The 18679-nt window shown below is 34.6% G+C and overlaps 2 protein-coding genes across 2 annotated transcripts in view; one reads left to right on the top strand and one right to left on the bottom strand.

Annotated features, from left to right (window-relative positions):
• LOC136031259 (short-chain dehydrogenase/reductase family 42E member 1-like) overlaps positions 1–18679 on the bottom strand; it is a 443764-nt gene that overhangs the window by 79499 nt on the left and 345586 nt on the right. The gene's annotated exons all lie outside the window — the stretch shown is intronic.
• Positions 248–17106, top strand: LOC136031256 (uncharacterized). The gene is made up of 2 exons (XM_065710674.1): positions 248–297; positions 16571–17106. The coding sequence occupies exons 1-2, from the start codon at positions 263–265 to the stop codon at positions 17019–17021; spliced, it is 486 nt and encodes a 161-aa protein (XP_065566746.1). The 5' UTR covers positions 248–262; the 3' UTR covers positions 17022–17106.

The following is an 18679-nucleotide window of genomic DNA, read 5'->3' as shown; positions in this document are numbered from 1 at the left end:
TCTCTACTTATTTAGATTTCTACGTAGTTAATAAAATTTCAGATGTTGTAGTAACTTTGCTAGGTAGAACTTGCAATAGGTTGCTAATAAATTTGGTGCACCTTTTTATGCTCTTTCCAAGTGTACCAATTCTTCCCTCAAAAATATTGTACTTGGACTGTGCCTGATCTCTGACAAATGCGTTGATTAAAATACACCTTTTGGGAACTTCAAAATTATAATAGACTATCTAAAAATTACTGAGAAGCACGAAATAGAATGAATGGCAATGTTTAATATGATTATTGTCAAATTGCTGTATGTTTTAAAGCCAGAATTGTATTAGGTCTAGTAGAATTTTTGGTAGGCTACTTGTATGATAGCCTATAACCATACCACTCAAGAAGTGAAGATAGGTTAATAGGCCTACTTTAAAAAGAAATTTGGGCTAAATATTTGCACATCAGGGGGGGGGGGTTAAAGTACAGCAGGTCTGGATGTAAAATGTTTCAGCTAAGATTATTCTGATATGAAGTAAGAATTGTTTTCTGACTTCATAATGTCCAAACACTTTGCCCCAACCCCCTAATGTACAAATTTATAACCCCAAATCATATATTTACCATCTATTATGTCATTTCTCTTTATCTTATCTCATGCTAAGTTGAAAGAAACAAGCAAAAGAAGCCAGTTTACAATGCATCAATATATGAACTACTTGAGTATTAGGGGTTATATCATACAAGTAGGCCTACCATATTTTCTTTATTCTGGTTTAGTATCTAGGCTAGCATTTTAAGGCTATAAGGTTGGCTAGGCCTAGGCTATTTTATTAGTATGGTGTTTGCCTGGTTTTTCAAAAACTAATAAGAGTTTGTTTTAATTTTCAGATTAAAATGGCCAGCAATGGTTTTATTAGTATTCATGATCTAGTGAGTTATAATCATCCAGCTTGCAATGATGAGCAAGGGATGGTATTTGAAACATGTAGATACATAATGAATAAGGGACATCATAGAAACCTTTAATGCATTTTGTTACCCTTTGGTATATTGATTTGAAAGCTGCTAAATCAGTTATATTGACTGAGTAAGCAATAGACATCCTAAACACAAAACATTTTGGGCTAGGCTCTTGTCAAGCTTGGTCATGAGAGTTTGGGACCCAGTAGTGAATGTTATTGTATTATACCAAGATTCTTATGTGCCTTGACAACAGGTGCTTGTGCATAGGCATGAAAATCTTGTCTACTTTCAACTAGTAAAAAGGTAACATATGAATCCAAGTTCAATTTTCTCACCAACCCTGTCTGGTGTCACCAAGAGACAGGGCCAGAAACTACTTCTGGCCCTAATCTTAGAAAATGCTTAGAGTAGAGAGATCAGGGTGAAACTTGATGGGAAGAATAAGAACAAGTCCAAGATACATGACTGGACTGGATCTGCTCTCTTTGGAGGAGTTGGGGGGGGGGGGTAATTTGAAAAAAATAGAAAAAAATGAGGTATTTGTAACTTCCTAATGGGTGATCAGATCTTAATGAAATTTGATATATAGAAGGATATTGTACTTCAGATTTCTTATTTTAAATCCTGACAAAATCCAATGGCATTGGGGGGAGTTGGAGGGGGGAAACTGGAAATCTTGGAAAACATGAAAATTGAGGTATCTTTATCTTACAAGTGGGTGGTCAGATCTTAATGAAACTTTATATACAGAAAGGTCTTTGGCATCAGATGCTCCATTTTCAATTTGATTTTGATCCAGGGACATAGGGGTTGGATGGGCAAATAGAAATCTTGGAAACTGGAAATCTTGGAAAGCACTTAAAGTGAAGAGATTGGGATGAAACTTGATGGAAAGAATAAGCACAAGTTTTAAATACATGATTGAAATAATTGGAATGGGTCTGCTCTCTTTGGGGGTGTTGGGGGGATTTCCTGTGCTTTGGTGGAGCTTCTGCATGTGCTAGGACAATGAAAACTGGTAGGCATGTTAGGGACCTACACAAATTGACTTGATAACAGTCATTTCCCTGATTCAACCATCTGGGGGGGGGGGCTGGAGGAAGAGGAAAAATTGAAAAATATAAGGTATTTTGACTTACAAATAGGTGATCAGATATTCATGAAATTTGATATTTAGAAGGACCTTGTGTCTCAGTGCTATTAATTTAAATCCTGAATGTATCTGGTGATATCAGGGGAGTTGGAGAGGGAAACAGGAAATCTTTGAAAATGCTTAGAGTGGAGAGATCAGGATGAATTTTGGTGGATAGAATAAGTAAATGTCCTAGATATGTGATTGACAGAACTGGACTGGATCTGCTCTCTTTGAGAGAGTTAGGGGGGTCCATTGCTTTTGCAAGTTTGGTGCTTCTGGACTTGCTATGAAAATGAAAATTGGTAGGTGTGTCAGGGAGCTGCACAAATTGACTTGACAATGTTTTTTTCCCCAATTCGACCATCTGGGGGGCTGAAGGGAGAGGAAAAATTAGAAAAAATGATGTATTTTTAACTTTAAAGTGGGTGATCAGATTTAAGGAATTTTGATATTTAGAAGGACATTGTGTCTCAGAGCTCTTATTTTAAATCCTGACCAGCATTAAGCCTCTGATTATCTTTTTAAACCAATCTATTGATTCTTAGAATTTTGCTAGAGCTCATGCCATATGAGCTCTTAGCTCTTGTTGAAAAGGGGAAGTACCTAATGATTTTAGGAAAACCTTAATTAAACCATTGTATAAGAAAGGTGACAAGAACTAGTGTCATAATTATTGAGGCATTAGTCTCATCTCTGTAGGTGGCCAATTACTTAGTAATATGGTACTTTTTAGATTGAGAGATGCTGTAGACAAAGTTTTAAGGGAGGAACAATGTGGTTTTAGAAAAGGCAGAGGAAGTGTTGACCAAGTTTTCACTCTTAGGGTAATAATTGTGAAATTCCTTCATTGTCAAACACCTTCGGTCCTCAGTTCTATTGATTATGAGCAAGTGTTTGATTCTGTTGATAGAAGAGCATTAGAAAAGGCCTTATCCTTATATAGTATACCAGACAAATACATTAAAGTGATTTGTGCTATGTACAAGAATAATACTGCTGCGGGTTAAGCTTGGAAATGAGGTTAGCAACTGGTTTTGCATTAAATTAGGAGCTAAGCAGGGTTGTGTTCTATCTCCCTTTATATGGATAACTTTGATGGACTTTATCTTAAGGAGCATAGGAAAGGCAATTGGAGACCATGGAATGAAATGGGGATGGAAAACGCTCCTGGACTTACATTATGCTAATGATTTAAGCATATTAGATGAAAGTATAAGCAAATTGAATGAATTTTTTGAGGTTTTGCAAGTTCAGGGTGCTAGAATAGGTTTGAAAATTAATGTTAAGAAGACTAAGTCACTAAGGCTAGAAATAAGTGTAGATGAAAAGGTGAGATTGGGTAACAAAAAGATTGATCAGGTGGGCAGCTTCACTTACCTTGGTAGTATTATTAGTAAAGATGGTTGGAGCAGTGAAGATGTTAAAAGTAGAATGGCTAAGGCTCAGGCTTTTTTTCACAGTAAAAAAAAAGTTTGGAAGGATAGGAAGATAAGTCTACAAACCAAGATTAGAATATTGGAAGCTACAGTGATGACCATGGTTTGGAGCATGGACACTCCTAAAAGCAGACAAAAATTTACTAGATGTTTTCCAGAGAAATTGCCTATGGATTGTTCTGGGTACCCAGCTGACTGACTTATATCAAACAGTAGGCTGTACAAAAAATGTGGTTCAATCCCACTTTCTAGGGCTATAATGAAGGAAAGATTGAGATGGCTAGGCCACATTCTGCAGATGAAAGACAAAAGATTGCCAAAGATTGTTCTTTTTGGCCAACTGTCTGGGGCTACACGGAAAGCAGGTTGTCCTCATCTGGGTTGGGAGGATGTCATAAATAAAAATTTAAAGGAAATGAGAACTTCCTGGGAGGGTGAAACTTGTCCTTGACAAGTTCAAAAAGTTGGATTTCCTTTTGTGCAATAGCTGATGCTTGGGATGCAAACAACAATAACTACCTTGGTATCATAACTCACTGGCTCAAGGCAGACCTTTCAAGAAGTTCTGCAACTACAGCATGCCCCAGATTTGTTAGGACTCATAATCACACAGCATATGCATTTCAGCTGAATAGTGCAAGCAAAGAGTACAATCTCCCAAATGAAAAGATAACTAAAACTACAACTGACAACAGAAGTAACTTTATGAAGGTATTTTAAAGTATATGTAGCTCTGGCAACAATTGAGAGTGATGATTTCCATGGTATGTCTGATGAAATAGACTCCAATGAAAAGGAAACTGTCACTACTGATCAACAGTCTGATGATATAATTGCTCCTAAAGCAGGTACTATAAGGTCAGTTGGTACATTTCTAGCCAGTAGTACTACACAGACTGTCATGAATGGTGACTATGAATTTTCTTGACCATCTCATGCTGCTGCAGCCAAATGCTGAACTCAGTAGTAACTATAAATGCTAAGCAGGCTCTCACATGTGAACCATACACAAGGTTTAGTAGTACAGCACTTACAAAATGTCAGGCCTTATGGAATACAGCTCACTGGAGCCCTAAAGCACCAGACAAGTTCAGAGAACTAATAGGAAAGTAACTTGTTTTTTTCAAATAGGATAAGATAGGGTCAACATTGGTATTACCAGAATAATTGTTTGGGGTCATGAAACTATTGTTAATAGATGCATTTTGACTTTTTGAACATCTTTTCTCTCTTGCAAAACTACCACAAACTCACCGTTATGGAGTTATTCTGGCCCAAATATTCTTGTATTTATACATACAGTGATTGCAATCATTTCAGTTTTTGTTGATCAGATATTTGAAATCATGAATCTGTAATAGTTTAGAAACAAATTTGGGCTATATATTTGCACATTAGGGGGGTGGGGGTAAAGCATAGCATATATTAAATACTTAAACTAACCATTGCTGTATTTAATATATGCTATGCTTTACCCCTCCCCCCTAATGTGCAAATATATGATAACTCCATAATGGTGAGTTTGCGGTAGTTTTGCAAGAGAGAAAAGATGTTCAAAAAGTCAAAATGCATCTATTAACAATAGTTTCATGACTCCAAACAATTGTTCCAGTAATACCAACATTGACCTAAGATAGAATTCAATGTATGATGATGTGAAGTAAGTGATAGTCATCCATAAGACAGATAAACTGATGAATGCACTTGATAAGCTAAGGGTGCCAAGACTCAAAAGCAATGAAATTGAAATGTTGGCTGAATATGTGAAAGTCGCTGAGCCTCTGGTAAAAGCTTTAGACATTTTGTAATACGAGAAGGATTATTTCATAGGCACAGAATTGTCTGTATTGATAGGACTAAAATGAATGTGGGAGTCATGAAACATTGCAGTGCTCTGAGACATACAAATGCTCTTGTGAAGATAATCCTAGCTGGCCTCAAGAAACGTCTTCAAGCCTTTTCTTGATAGACTTTAATAATGACACCTTCAGAGAATTTGCCTTTGCCAATGGTACTCACCTAGCTTTTTCAGCAAGATGGGTGCCTGAGCATGAGAAAAGTTTGCTGATGGAGGCAATACTGGAGGAGATGACTTGTTATGGGTCAAGAAGGAACTTGCAACAGAAACCTGGCATGCCATCCAGCTGCTAGAAACATATTCTAACCAAACAATGCTGATCCTTTTTTGTTCATTGAAGTCAATAGCCAAAACTAGGAACAAGACAAGATGAGTAACTTATCTTTGAAAGTAGATTTGTTGCAACCCATTGGTAATAGTCATCAATACATTGCATTTATCCTACAAAATCCATCAGTATTAAAGGTTTTTAGAGAGTACAGCACTTGTATTGGGTCATCTGTACAAGTTGAGCATCTCTTTTCAGTTGATGGTTCAAAACTGCTAATTGCCAATAAAAGCATTTTCTAATCTTCTTTTTGTTATCCTATTTCTTCCTTTTCGATACTCAATTACTTCTACAATAATGTTTATGGGCATGTAATGTGGTAACTTGAGAAATATAATGTATACATGTTTATTTTATTTTTATTTTTTTCAGGGGCAATTGTATTAAACTAATGATCCAGAAGAATAAGAGAGGGTTCATTGGAATGGTAGTTATAGTTCCTGCTTTGTTTCTTTTTTTTGCCATTAGAAATATCACATATCCGTGTTTATGTGCTTTTTAGGGCACTTGGTATTAACCAAGTGACAAATAGCAATTGCAGATTCTGTTGGTCTGTCTGTCCTGGTTTTGTTAGTTTAGGCACTTCCAGATAAGCTAGGACGATGAAATTTGGCAGGCGTATCAGGGACCAGACCAGATTAAATTAGAAATAGTCGTTTCCCCCGATTCGACCATCTGGGACGAAGTGGAGGATGGTTAATTTGGCAAAATTGGAAAAAATGAGGTATTTTTAACTTACAAACAAGTGATCTGATCTTAACGAAATTTGATATTTAGAAGGATATCATGTCTCAGAGCTCTTATTTTAAATCCCGACTTGATCCAGTGACATGGCGGGAGCTGGAGAAGAAAACCTAAAATCTTGGAAAACGCTTAGAGTGGAGGGATTGGGATGAAACTTGATTGAAAAACTAAGCACAATTCCTAGATACATGATTGACATAACCAGAATGGATCCACTCTCTTTGGGGGATTTGGGGGAGGATTCATTCTGAAAAATTAGAAAAATGAGGTATTATTAACTTACAAAGGAGTGATTGGATGTTAATGAAATTTCATATTTAGAAGTACCTTGTAACTTAGATCTGTGATTTTAAATCCATCCATGTTTGTATCCATGTTTATTTGTTTTTTTAGGGGCAGTTGTATTAAACCAGTGGTCCTAGAAGATTAGGAGAGGGCTCGTTGCAGTGGGAGTTAAAGTTCTTGCTTCTTTTTTTGCCAGAAGAAAGAACCCTTGCTTGTTTTTTTTTTGCCAGAAGAAAAATTAATTATCCGTGTTTGTTTGCTTTTTTTCAAGAGCAATTGTATTAAAACCAATGGTCCTAGAAGATTAGGAGAGGGCTCATTGGAATGAGAGATAAAGTTCTTGCTTTTTTTTGCCAGAAGAAAGATCACCTATCTGTATTTATTTGCCTTTTTTCAGGGGCAATTGTATTAAACCAGTGGTCCTAGAAGATTCGGAGAGGGCTCATTGGAATGGGAGTTAAATTTCTTGCTTCTTTTTTTTGCCAGAAGAAAGATCATGTATCCAAGTTTTTTTTTTTAGGCAATTGTATTAAACCAATGGTCCTAGAAGATTAGGAGAGGGCTCATTGGAACGGGAGTTAAAGTTCTTGTGACCTTTTCAAATAACCAAAAACATTTAAGGGCAAGTAACAACCCTTCCATATCCTTTTTTCTTCAATGACATCTGATCAAACTTTTGAGGTAGCCCTTTGATTCAGCACATTTAAGCGATCCAATCATTATGCCTCTAGGGATGACACAACTCCCCACAGCCACTGAGGAAGGGGATTTAAGATATGCAATTTGACCACTGTTTACATAATATTTGTTTTTAGGAAATATATTATTTTGGGGGGAGGGGATATTTCCCCCGGGAAAAACTTCCCGTGGGGAGGAAGTTTTTAATGATATATATATATATATATATATATATATATATATATATATATATATATATATATATATATATATATATATATATATATATATATATATATATATTAAACTGCCAATCCTTGTTCCTTTGTTCTTTTCATTAATATTGGTTATGATGGTGTTTTTTTCCTATTTTTTCTTTTATATTATGACAAAAATATAAACACACAGATCGAATAAAAGATTGTTTTTGCTAAAATGCAAATTATGTTTTGGCCTTTAGCAGCCACGGGGGGAGGGGGCGACAGCCCTACTCATTACTTTTTGCTCGTTTCGACTTTGACCCAGTTATTTATTGTAATTTCTGTTCGTTTTGGGTTTCATTTATTTATTGATGGTGATTTGTGGTAGTTTTGGGCTTGGACTTTTCACTTTATTTCTGGTCATCTTTGGTTGCTTTTCTTTGAAAAACTTTTTTGTGAAAAAGTTTTTTTTTAATTTAAAAAGAAACAAGGTTTTCTAACTGGAAACGAGGAGCAACATTAAAACTCAAAACAAATAGTAATTTTTCTGAGTCTGAGGTGGACTACGTCTTCCTCAATTCTAGATCATTACACTAAGGTTTGACTTGTTGGCCCATTTCGTTAATAATGTATATATATATATATATATATATATATATATATATATATATATATATATATAGACATTATAACATTCCTAGATGTACACTAGATAGATGTACATTATACATCTCCTAGATTTTGAAAGATAAAATTTGCCACCCCATCCATCTAATTTTTGTGAATTGACAATTCTTGATATTGATGCTAATTATTATGCACATAAAAAGTTTATAGGTGTTTTAAACTGTTTTTTTTTTTTTAGTGGAAGCATTTTCATCCATTATTTAAGTTCATTTTTCGAAATAATGAGTATAATAATACGGAATACCAGGTATTTAATACAAATTGAAAAATATACTCAATAAAAACTAAGTTAGGGAATCAGTTTTTAATATGTTGAACTAAATTGATATAGCTCAACAATAATTACAGTAATTACATTGTTAAAATGTAGCCTGATTTAAAACTGAAGAGTATTTTAAAAAGGTCGAAATCCATTGGCCAGGAACAGCACTTTTTTTGAGGGGGGGGGGGTATTTAAACCTATGTTTACAGTCTAGTGGATAGATCCAAGATGTAATAGATGTTGCAGTCTATCCAGATATTGGATAGATATTGTAGTGATACTTGTGTGTGTTTTCACTTTTTACTTTTCTGAAGTGTTCAGTATTTGATGCTTGAGTAAAATACTAAGTAGGGTACTTGAATTGAAGTGCCAAGTACAGAAGAGAACTTGATTATTGTCAAGTGTAATCTCAAGTACATTATTGTATGTGTTACACTTACACTATCTTTAAAATGAAAGAAAAGTCAGAGGATAAGTTTGGGAAATTCAAAACCAAAAAATTGAACACCAGCAGCTTCAAAACAGGCACAAAATTGGAACCTGAAATTGCAAGGCATCTGAGAAATTACTGTGTATCCTACAGGATTTCTTTTACTACATTTTAGGGACAAAACGAAATCACAGTTATGTTTGAGAGTTCATACTGCAAACACCTTTTTGGATATAATCATTAATACAGTAAGACAATTGTTATTCTCTGGCTGGTCATTCAAGGTGTTAGCATCTCGCTAAGTCAACCGTGCAAAACCTGTTTTTTGCATAAGATTAGTGTTGATAGCAAGGAATGATCTAAGGTGATTTTAACTAGATCGTAATTATTGATTTATTTAATGATGGCGAGCGTCAGCAAAAAGGATTTTGAGGACTTTAAAGTTAGCATTTATGCCAAGCTGATGAAACTTGATAAACTTGATATAATTTTGGCAAACCAAAACGAATTGAAGTTTGTGAGCTTGAAAGCTGATATTGAAGTCATAAAATCGGATGGAATAGAACGTGGCAATAGGATTCGTGAAATTGAAAGTCAATTGAATGCTCATAAAGCTTCCTGCGAATTACTTTCAAAAGAACTATTGCTAATTGACTTAAAAGGCAGAAAAAACCTCATCATTCATGGTCTACGAAACGAAAAGGGTAACCAAACCCTGGAATCTAACGTGAAATCATGGATCAGTGATACTTTGGGAATTCCTAGCCCTATTACAATTGACAATTTGTATAGACTGGGGTCTAAAACAAGCAATAACATTACCACTAAGCGAGGCTCATCGAAAACTGAGACGTTAAAACCAGTTTTTCTTTCCCTTAGCAACGACAAAGATGTGCAATTAATTATGCGTAATGTGGGGAAGCTTAAAGGGTCCGGAGCTCGCGTTGTGTCTGATCTTCCTCCCAAACTTAACGATATCAGGAACAACCTCCTTGCTAAGGCTAAAGGTCTGCGCGAAGCTGGAAAATGGGAGTCCTCCAGGATCAAACTAAAGGGAGCGGATCTATGGTTAGAAGTATGTCACCTGAACTCTGATAAGTGGATAAAATATGATGACCAACATGAAGCTTAATAGTTATTATTGAACTCCAGTGAAGATTATAATGATTATTTAAATTGTCTATTATTCCTTTTAAGTGACAACAGTTGAAAGTTCTTCTTTTTTCTTTTTTCTTTTTTTTTTTTATGGGGTTTTGTCGAGATAAGTGATGATTTTTGCTGTTAGTATGGGTTATATTTTAATTTGTAGGGAGATATGTATGTATGTGTGTATATATGGGTATATATATATGCGTATGTATATGTATATATATATATATATATATATATATATATATATATATATATATATATATATATATATATATATTTGTTTCTTTTTTTTCTTGTCGTCATCATGGTTTGTTTAAAATTTAAATACGATCTAGCCGTAATAATCATGGTCCCTTTTTTTTGTCTTTTGTTGTCTTCTTTTTCTTTCATTATTTTCGAGTTCTCACTGGTTCAGTTGTTTTTGCTACTTTAAGACACAGACGGTATGCATTTTGCAAAAGTTTCTGCTAGTTCGGATCATAATTCTGATTTTGCACATTGGATGATAATTGCATTGGGGATAGACTGAGATACCTTGAGTCTAACCCTTTTGATTTTTCCATATTCCAGAGCCATGATAAATTTTCAGGAAATAAGATAAATGACGGTGGGCTAATTAACTTTCCAAATTGTAAATATAAATTACCTTCCGAAGTTTCTGATCTTCCCAGTACCGGTGTTGTGAGAACAGGATTTTTAAATTGTAGGGGTTTTTTTAGTTCACAGGATGATCTTATTGATGTAGTTCATAAATTATCTTGTCATGTCGTTGGATTCTGTGAGACTTTTCTTACAGACCTGACTCCTCAGGTTGTTTTTCCTGGATATCAATTTATTTTTAAAAACCGATTGACTAGGCGCCAAGGTGGTTTAGCAGTAATAGTTAAAGAAGGTATCTCTTTTCGACGCATTGCAAATCTGGAAGGTTCTCATGAGGAAATGCTTTTTGAAGTAATGGTGACTGAAATTAGTCTTGGAAAAAAAGATGTTTTTTTTTGCGTAGTATACCGACCGCCTTCTTCTCCAGTCAAATCTTTCCTCTCTAAACTCCATGATTTTTTGCATCAACCCCATTTTCAAAATAAAGATGTAATCCTTTCCGGAGATTTCAATATTGACCTTCTAGAAGCTTCAAATGAATCTTCTGTTGAGTTATTGTCTTCTTGCTTTTCTGCGTGTCTGCTTCCTACTTGCCTGATACCTACAAGAATTTCACCTAGTTCTGCTTCTCTCATTGATAATATTTTTACATCTTTACCTATTCAAGCAAATTTTGCTGTTTTATGTGATATATCAGATCATTTCCTGCTGGTTTCAGATTTAGCTTTTACTTATAAAATACCACAGGTAAGTAAGGAACGTCAAGGACGCTTAATAAATAAAGTAACATTAAAGCACCTGAATGAAAGCCTTGGACTATTGGATTGACAGGAGGTAATATCCACGGAGGATACAGATATGGCAACTGATAATTTTCTAAGAAATTTCAATTGCTGCCTTGATTCTAGTTGCCCATTTGTTACGATTAAAATTTGCAGAGAAAAATTTCCTATAAGGCCATGGATAACGTCTGGAATTTTGATATCAGTTAAGAAAAAAAATCAGTTATTTAAAAAGCAGTTAAAGAATCCAACTGATTATAATATTAAAAATTTTTAGAATTTTCAAAAATAAATTAACCACAATGATACGTTTTCGAAACAATTGTATTATAAAAAGTCTTTCGAAGAAGCTCAAAATTCTCCTCGCAAAACGTGGTCTTTAATTAATTATTTTATAAAAAAAGAAAGTAAGTCTAATTTTCCTGAAGTTATTAGTTTAGAAGATGGTTCGACTACTAATAAATCGGAGAAAGTGGCTGATATTTTGAATACTCATTTTGCTAAAATAGGAGAGAAAATTGTTTCATCAGTAATGAACCAGTTTGGTTCACGTAGTAATAAACATTTTTCTTCATACCTTCCATCTCCTCAAAGTAGTTCAATTTTTCTCGGGCCTATTTCTCATTCTGAAATAACAAAAATAGTGTGTGATCTAAATCCAGGTAATTCAGCGGGAATTGACGGGTCTAGTTCTAAAATTGTTAAAGAAATACTGTCTGCAATAATATTACCATTACAGCATATAATTAATCTTTCATTTAAAACTGGAGTTTTCCCATCTGCTTTTAAAGAAGTGCGGATAGTTCCGCTTCACAAAGGTGACTCTCCTGAAAATCCATCAAATTACCGCCCTATTTCTATTTTGTCAGCATTTTCTAAAATACTTGAGAAGGCAATTTATAAGAGGTTTTATGACTTTCTTAAATCGTCTAATTTCTTCATAAATTTCCAGTTTGGTTTCCGGTCTGGACACAACACTGAACATGCTATCGTTGCTCTCATCCAATATATTCATGAATGCTTAGATAGAGGTGAAATTCCAGCAACAATATATTTAGATTTTAAAAAAGCATTCGATACAATATCCCATTGTATTCTTTTTAGTAAATTGGATAATTGTGGTGTGCGTGGACCGGCGTTGGATCTAGTTAAATCTTATCTTGATAAGAGGAAGCAACGATTAGATGGAGGCAATTTCCTCTCTTCACCTGTACATCAGTCTTCGAAGGTTGGGGTACCTCAGGGCTCTGTCCTAGGTCCTCTCCTTTTTTTAATTTATATAAATGATTTTCACCGCGCTTTTACATCCCCGTGTCTCAACACACATTTTGCTGATGATATGGCAGTTTCAATTTCTGAAAAGAATGACGAGGAGTTGGAGACAAAACTGAATACTGCATTTTCTAATGTTCTTGATTGGTGTTCTTCAAATTTTATTGCTTTGAATGTATCAAAAACAAATTTCATAATTTACGGCAGAAAGTCAAATATCTGCCCTCGTATTACCCGGGTTACTTCTTCAAAGTATCTATTATCAATATCTCGGGTGAAAATGACAAAGTACCTTGGACTTGTGATTGACGAAAGCTTATCTTTAAAAACACACATTCAAAATCTACGATTAAAGATTTCAAGGTATGTTGGTTTAATGCGAAGGTTAAAGCTTTGTTTGCCCTACTCTGCTTTACGAAGTATTTATTTTGCTCTGATTCAGACTAATATTAATTATTGTTCTCTAGTATATTTATCTACATTTAAAAGCCATACTAAACCAATACAGATTTTACAAAATAAAGCCCTAAGAATCCTTAAACTTTTTATTCCATCACCTATTGAACTTCCAAATAAGTCTTCTACTGCATCTTTATATACTTATCTAGATATACTTCCATTCTCTCAACAATTTGCTTTTGGAGCAATTCTTTTCAAAATCAATTATGACATTAAGAAATTACCGCCATATTACCTCCATCAAAGTTTGTTCCCCCAATCACAAGATTTACATAATTATAACACTCGACAAAAAAAGAATATCTACATTGACAAGTATAATACTGAGAGATCTAAATTCGCTCCGTTTGTGTCAATAGCTCGGTGCTGGGATGCTCACAAGGCTCTTATTGATAAATTTTCCTCTATCCATTTAATAAAAAAGAAACTTAAATTTCATTTAGTTCAGGATTATTTTTAATTAATCAAGTATCTTTTTAGTGAGGCAAAGTTTTTGTATGGTTCGTTGCTCTGGGTTATTATGGGCCTCTCAGCTATCTTCCAGTATTAATTTATATTTAATAATATTACATTCTTAATTTCTTCAACAGTATTGAATGATCGTGAGCTAGCTGCTACTTTCATACTATTGTTGTATTATTGTATCTTTGCCGTCATGTTTATCTTTGTATTGTAGTGTGTTATTATTTTATTCTTTGTCTAGGCCTAGTTTTTCGAGCTTGTCTCCCCATGGGCCTATGTCATATATATATATATATATATATATGTGCGATTAATAAATAAATGAACTTGAACAGATGCCCTGACAAGGGTTGGCTGGGCATAAGAAGTTGGAGCTGTGGTACCATGCAAGCAGGATTCTTCTTTTGAGTATAAGGATAGAGGAGGCAGCTTTTGATGGAACAGAGGCCCCAAATCACCTCACAACTCCAGAACAGCTCCATCTTTTACACTCAGCCTATCCTTGTTATCCTATGATTTTTTGCCGCTTAGCATCTATGAACACGTGTCAGGCCTTGAGTTGCCACATTTAGAATCAGCCCTTAAATATAATTAAATAAAAAAAACTAATTTTTTTAGCTGAAAGTAAGGAGCGACATTAAAACTTAAAACGAACAGAAATTACTCCGTATATGAAATGGGTTGTCCCCTCCGCAATCCCTCGCTCTTTGCGCTAAAGTGTTTTAATTGTTTTAAAAAGTAGAATTGTGGCAAAGAGTCAAACTTTAGCGTAAAGAGCGAGGGATTGCGGAGGGGACAACCCATTTCATATACGGAGTAATTTCTGTTGGTTTTAAGTTTTAATGTCGCTCCTTACTTTCAGCTAAAAAAATTAGTTTTTTTTTATTTAATTTCTTAACGTTTTTGAATTAATGCATGTTTGGTTTTGGCTCTCCGCACATAAATTATTAAAATGAAATTTGTATATTAATTCTTTTTTTGGCTAAATGTCTTTCTCTTAGTTTTGATCAGACGGTTTTGAGAAATAAGGGGTGGAGAAGGAGGTCTAGTTGCCCTCCAATTTTTCAGTTACTTAAAAAGGCAACTAGAACATTTTAATTTTTAACGAACGTTTTTATTAGTAAAAAATATACGTAACTTAAGAGTTAACTTACGTAACAAACTTTCATAATCTTATATTTTATTATGTATACGAGGGGGTTTTTACCCTCGTTAATACCTCGCTCTTTACACTAAACCGTAAGTTTTGTCCCAATTCTTAAGGATGACCCCTGAATCAGAAAGGCCGTAGAATAAATAGTTGAAATTACTAAAAATACTTTAGCACAAAGAGCGAGGCATTTATCTCCTCCTAAATACCTCGCTCTTTATGCTAAAGCATTTTTAGAACCCCTCATATGCGTCATAATCTCTGTTCGTTTTAAGTTTCAATGATACTCCTTCCTTTCATTTGAAAAAAACGTTTTCATGTTTATTTTTCATTGTTTTCTTATAGTAATGCTAGAAAATCCTGCGCCCTTTTCATTGAATTTTTCTTCCCCCATGACAGATTCCTCCAAGGAAAGATCCTCCAATATAGCCCCCTCCCCTCAGCCCCACCCCTAAACAAAATAAAATCCCCCTGAAAACGTCTGTACACTTCCCAATAACCATTACTATATGTAAACACTGGTCAAAGTTTGTAACTTGCAGCCCCTCCCCCAGGGATTGTGGGGGAGTAAATCATCCCCAAAGACATAGTTATTATGGTTTTTGACTATGCTGAACAAAATGGCTATCTCAAAATTTTGATCCGTTGACTTTGGGAAAAAAATGATTGTGGGAGGGGGCCTAGATGCCCTCCAATTTTTTTGGTCACTTAAAAAGGGCACTAGAACTTTTCATTTCCGTTAGAATGAGCCCTCTTGCGACATTCTAGGACCACTTGGTCGATACGATGACCCCTGGGAAAAAAAAACAACAAACAAATAAACACGCACCCGTGATTTGTCTTCTGGCAAAAAATACAAAATTCCACATTTTTGTAGATAGGAGCTTGAAACTTCTACATTAGGGTTCTCTGTTACGCTGAATCTGATGGTGTCATTTTCGTTAAAATTCTACGACTTTTAGGGGGTGTTTCTCCCTGTTTTCTTAAATAATGCAAATTTTCTCAGGCTCGTACCTTTTGATGGGTAAGACTAAACTTGATGAAACTTATATATTTAAAATCAGAATTAAAATGCGATTCTTTTGATGTAGCTATTGATATCAAAATTCCATTTTTTAGAGTTTTGGCTACTATTGAGCCGGGTCGCTCCTTACTACAGTTCGTTACCACGAACTGTTTGATAAACAATATGGCTTGGAAACTGTAGCCATAGAAAACAGACTAGAAGAAATTGATAGTGAAGCTGACAGTTGAAGTCCAATATAGCAATTAATTTATATTTAGCGTTTTATGGGAAGTTTCTAAATATATAAATTCTGTTTCTGCTGTAAAAAAAAAAGACATTTAATTTATTTTTAATCTGACTATTTTTAGTTCCAGAATAATGTAGCCCTATAGTTCTAATTAGCACTTATAAGATCAAGTATTATTGTATATTCTTGTTAAGAAATAATGCAGTGTCATAGTTAAAAAAAAAGTTCTGTTTGCTATTGCTACTCTTCTATCATCAGAGAAGTGCTGATATATTTTTCTAAAAAAGTTCACAAAAGCGTCCTTTTATTTGTGTGTAGTGTTTTACAGATTTGCTTACATTTCCACTATTGTTTCACTATTTGGCAGCTATGCTGTTTCCCTTAAACCTCTTCTATATTCAGGACCGATCCTCCCTGCAAAAATATTAATATTTTAATCAAAATATTTTCTAGGATGTATAGCTTGTCAAGAGTTGGTTTTCAAAGATGTTTCAAAATTTGTCAAAGTTTGTCTTGCTACAGTTTTCCGGCTTCGTCACGAACATATGCCTCTTCCGATAAAATTGAAGATGACAAACCAGTAAAATTCTCAGCTAGTAAGGCTGCTTCTTGGACAGGACGTCAATCTATTTCCGGTGGTGCCGAGGACCCAGCTCCATGGTTTCAGACATATGTTGTGTGTCTAAGTATGGCAGTTTTCCTCACATATTTCTTATATTTGCGTGAAGAAAATGATGTTGATGACTTTTTGCAGCGTAGTATCTATGACCATGTGCCAGGTCTTGAGAAGCCACATTTGGAAACAGCCCTTAAATATAACAAACAATATGGCTTAGAAACTGAAGCCATAGAAAAGAGACTAGAAGAAATTGATAGTGAAGCTAACATTAGAAGTCCAAAATAGTTATTAATTTATATTCAGTGTTTTATAGGAAGTTTCCAAATATGTAAGTTCTGTTTCTGCTGTATAAAAAAATACTTTTGATTTATTAGTTGTATTTAGATATTTAGTTCTAATTAGTCAGACAGTTTGTGGCAACAAACTGCAGTAAGGAGCGACTCGGCTCAATAGTAACCGAAACTCTTAAAAACGGAATGTCCATACCAATATATAAATCAAAAGAATCCAATTTTTATGCTGATTCTAAATATATAAGTTTCATCAAGTTCAGTCGTACCCATCAAAAGTTACGAACCTGAGAAAATTTGTTTTATTCTAAAAAAAAGGGGAAACATCCCCTAAAAGTCATAGAATACTAATAAAAATCACATCATCAGATTCAGCGTATCAGAGAAACCTGCTGTAGAGGTTTCAAGCTCCTATCTGCAAAAACGTGTTGTTTTTTTCCCCAGGGGTGATCGTATTGACCCAATGCTCCTAGAATGTCGCAAGAGGGCTCATCTAATGGAAATTAAAAGTTCTAATGCCCATTTAAGTGGTCAGAAAAATTGGAGGGCAACTAGGCCTCCTCCCACGCTCATTTTATTCCAAAGTCACCGGATCAGAATTTGAGATAGCCATTTTGTTCAGCATAGTCGAAAATTCTAATAACTATGTCTTTGAGGAAGACTTACTCCCCCTCAGTCCCTGGGGGAAGGGCTGCAATTTATGAACTTTGCCCATTGTCAAACAGTTAATGGTAACGAACTGTAGTAAGGAGCGACCCAGCTCAATAGTAACCAAAACTCTAAAAACGGAATTTTTACACCAATTGTTATAGCAAAAGAATGGCATTTTATTACTGATTTAAAATATATAAGTTTCATCAAGTTTTGTCTTACCCATCAAAAGTTACAAGCCTGAGGAAATTTGGCCTATTTCGGAAAACAGGGGGAGACACCCACTGAAAGTGATAGAATCTTAACGAAAATCCTACCGTCAGATTAAGCGTTTCAGAGAACCTCGCAGCGCTGGGTTTTCTAGTAAAAACAGTTAGAAATTAAATAATAAAAAACAAGTTGTTTTTTAACTGAAAGTAAGGATCAACATTAGAATTTAAAACAAACAAAAATTATTGCGTATCTGAAGGGGTTCGTCCTCTCCTCAATACCTCGCTCTTTACGCTAGAATATTTTTAGTAATTTCAAAAGGCCTATTTATTCTTATTAAACGACCTTTCATATTCAGGGTTAATTCTTAAAGAATTGGAACAACATTCGAACTTTAGTGTAAAGAGTGAGGTATTGACGAGGGGCGAACCCCCTCGTATACGTAATAAAATATACGAATATAGAAGTTCGTTACGTAAGTTAATTTGTAAGTTACGTATATTTATTGCTAATAACAATGTTCGTAAATAAAATTAAAAGTTCTAGTCGCCTTTTTAAATAACTAAAAAAGTTGGAGGGCAACTAGGCCCTCTTCTCCGCCCCTTTTGTATAAAAATCGTCTGATCAAAACTTTTAGAAAGCCATTTAGCTAAAAAAAAAAAATAATGTGCAAATTTTGTTTTAATTATTCATGTACGGTGAGCCAAAATCAAAGCCTGTATAGTCCAAATCGTTTGGAAATAAAATAAAAAAAATCACGTTTTTTTGTAACTGAAAGTAGGGAGCGACATT

Source organism: Artemia franciscana, chromosome 9 (genome assembly GCF_032884065.1).
Source record: "Artemia franciscana chromosome 9, ASM3288406v1, whole genome shotgun sequence".
In the NCBI taxonomy this organism is placed as follows: Eukaryota; Metazoa; Arthropoda; class Branchiopoda; order Anostraca; family Artemiidae; genus Artemia; species Artemia franciscana.
This window is presented reverse-complemented; position numbering and strand designations above follow the sequence as displayed.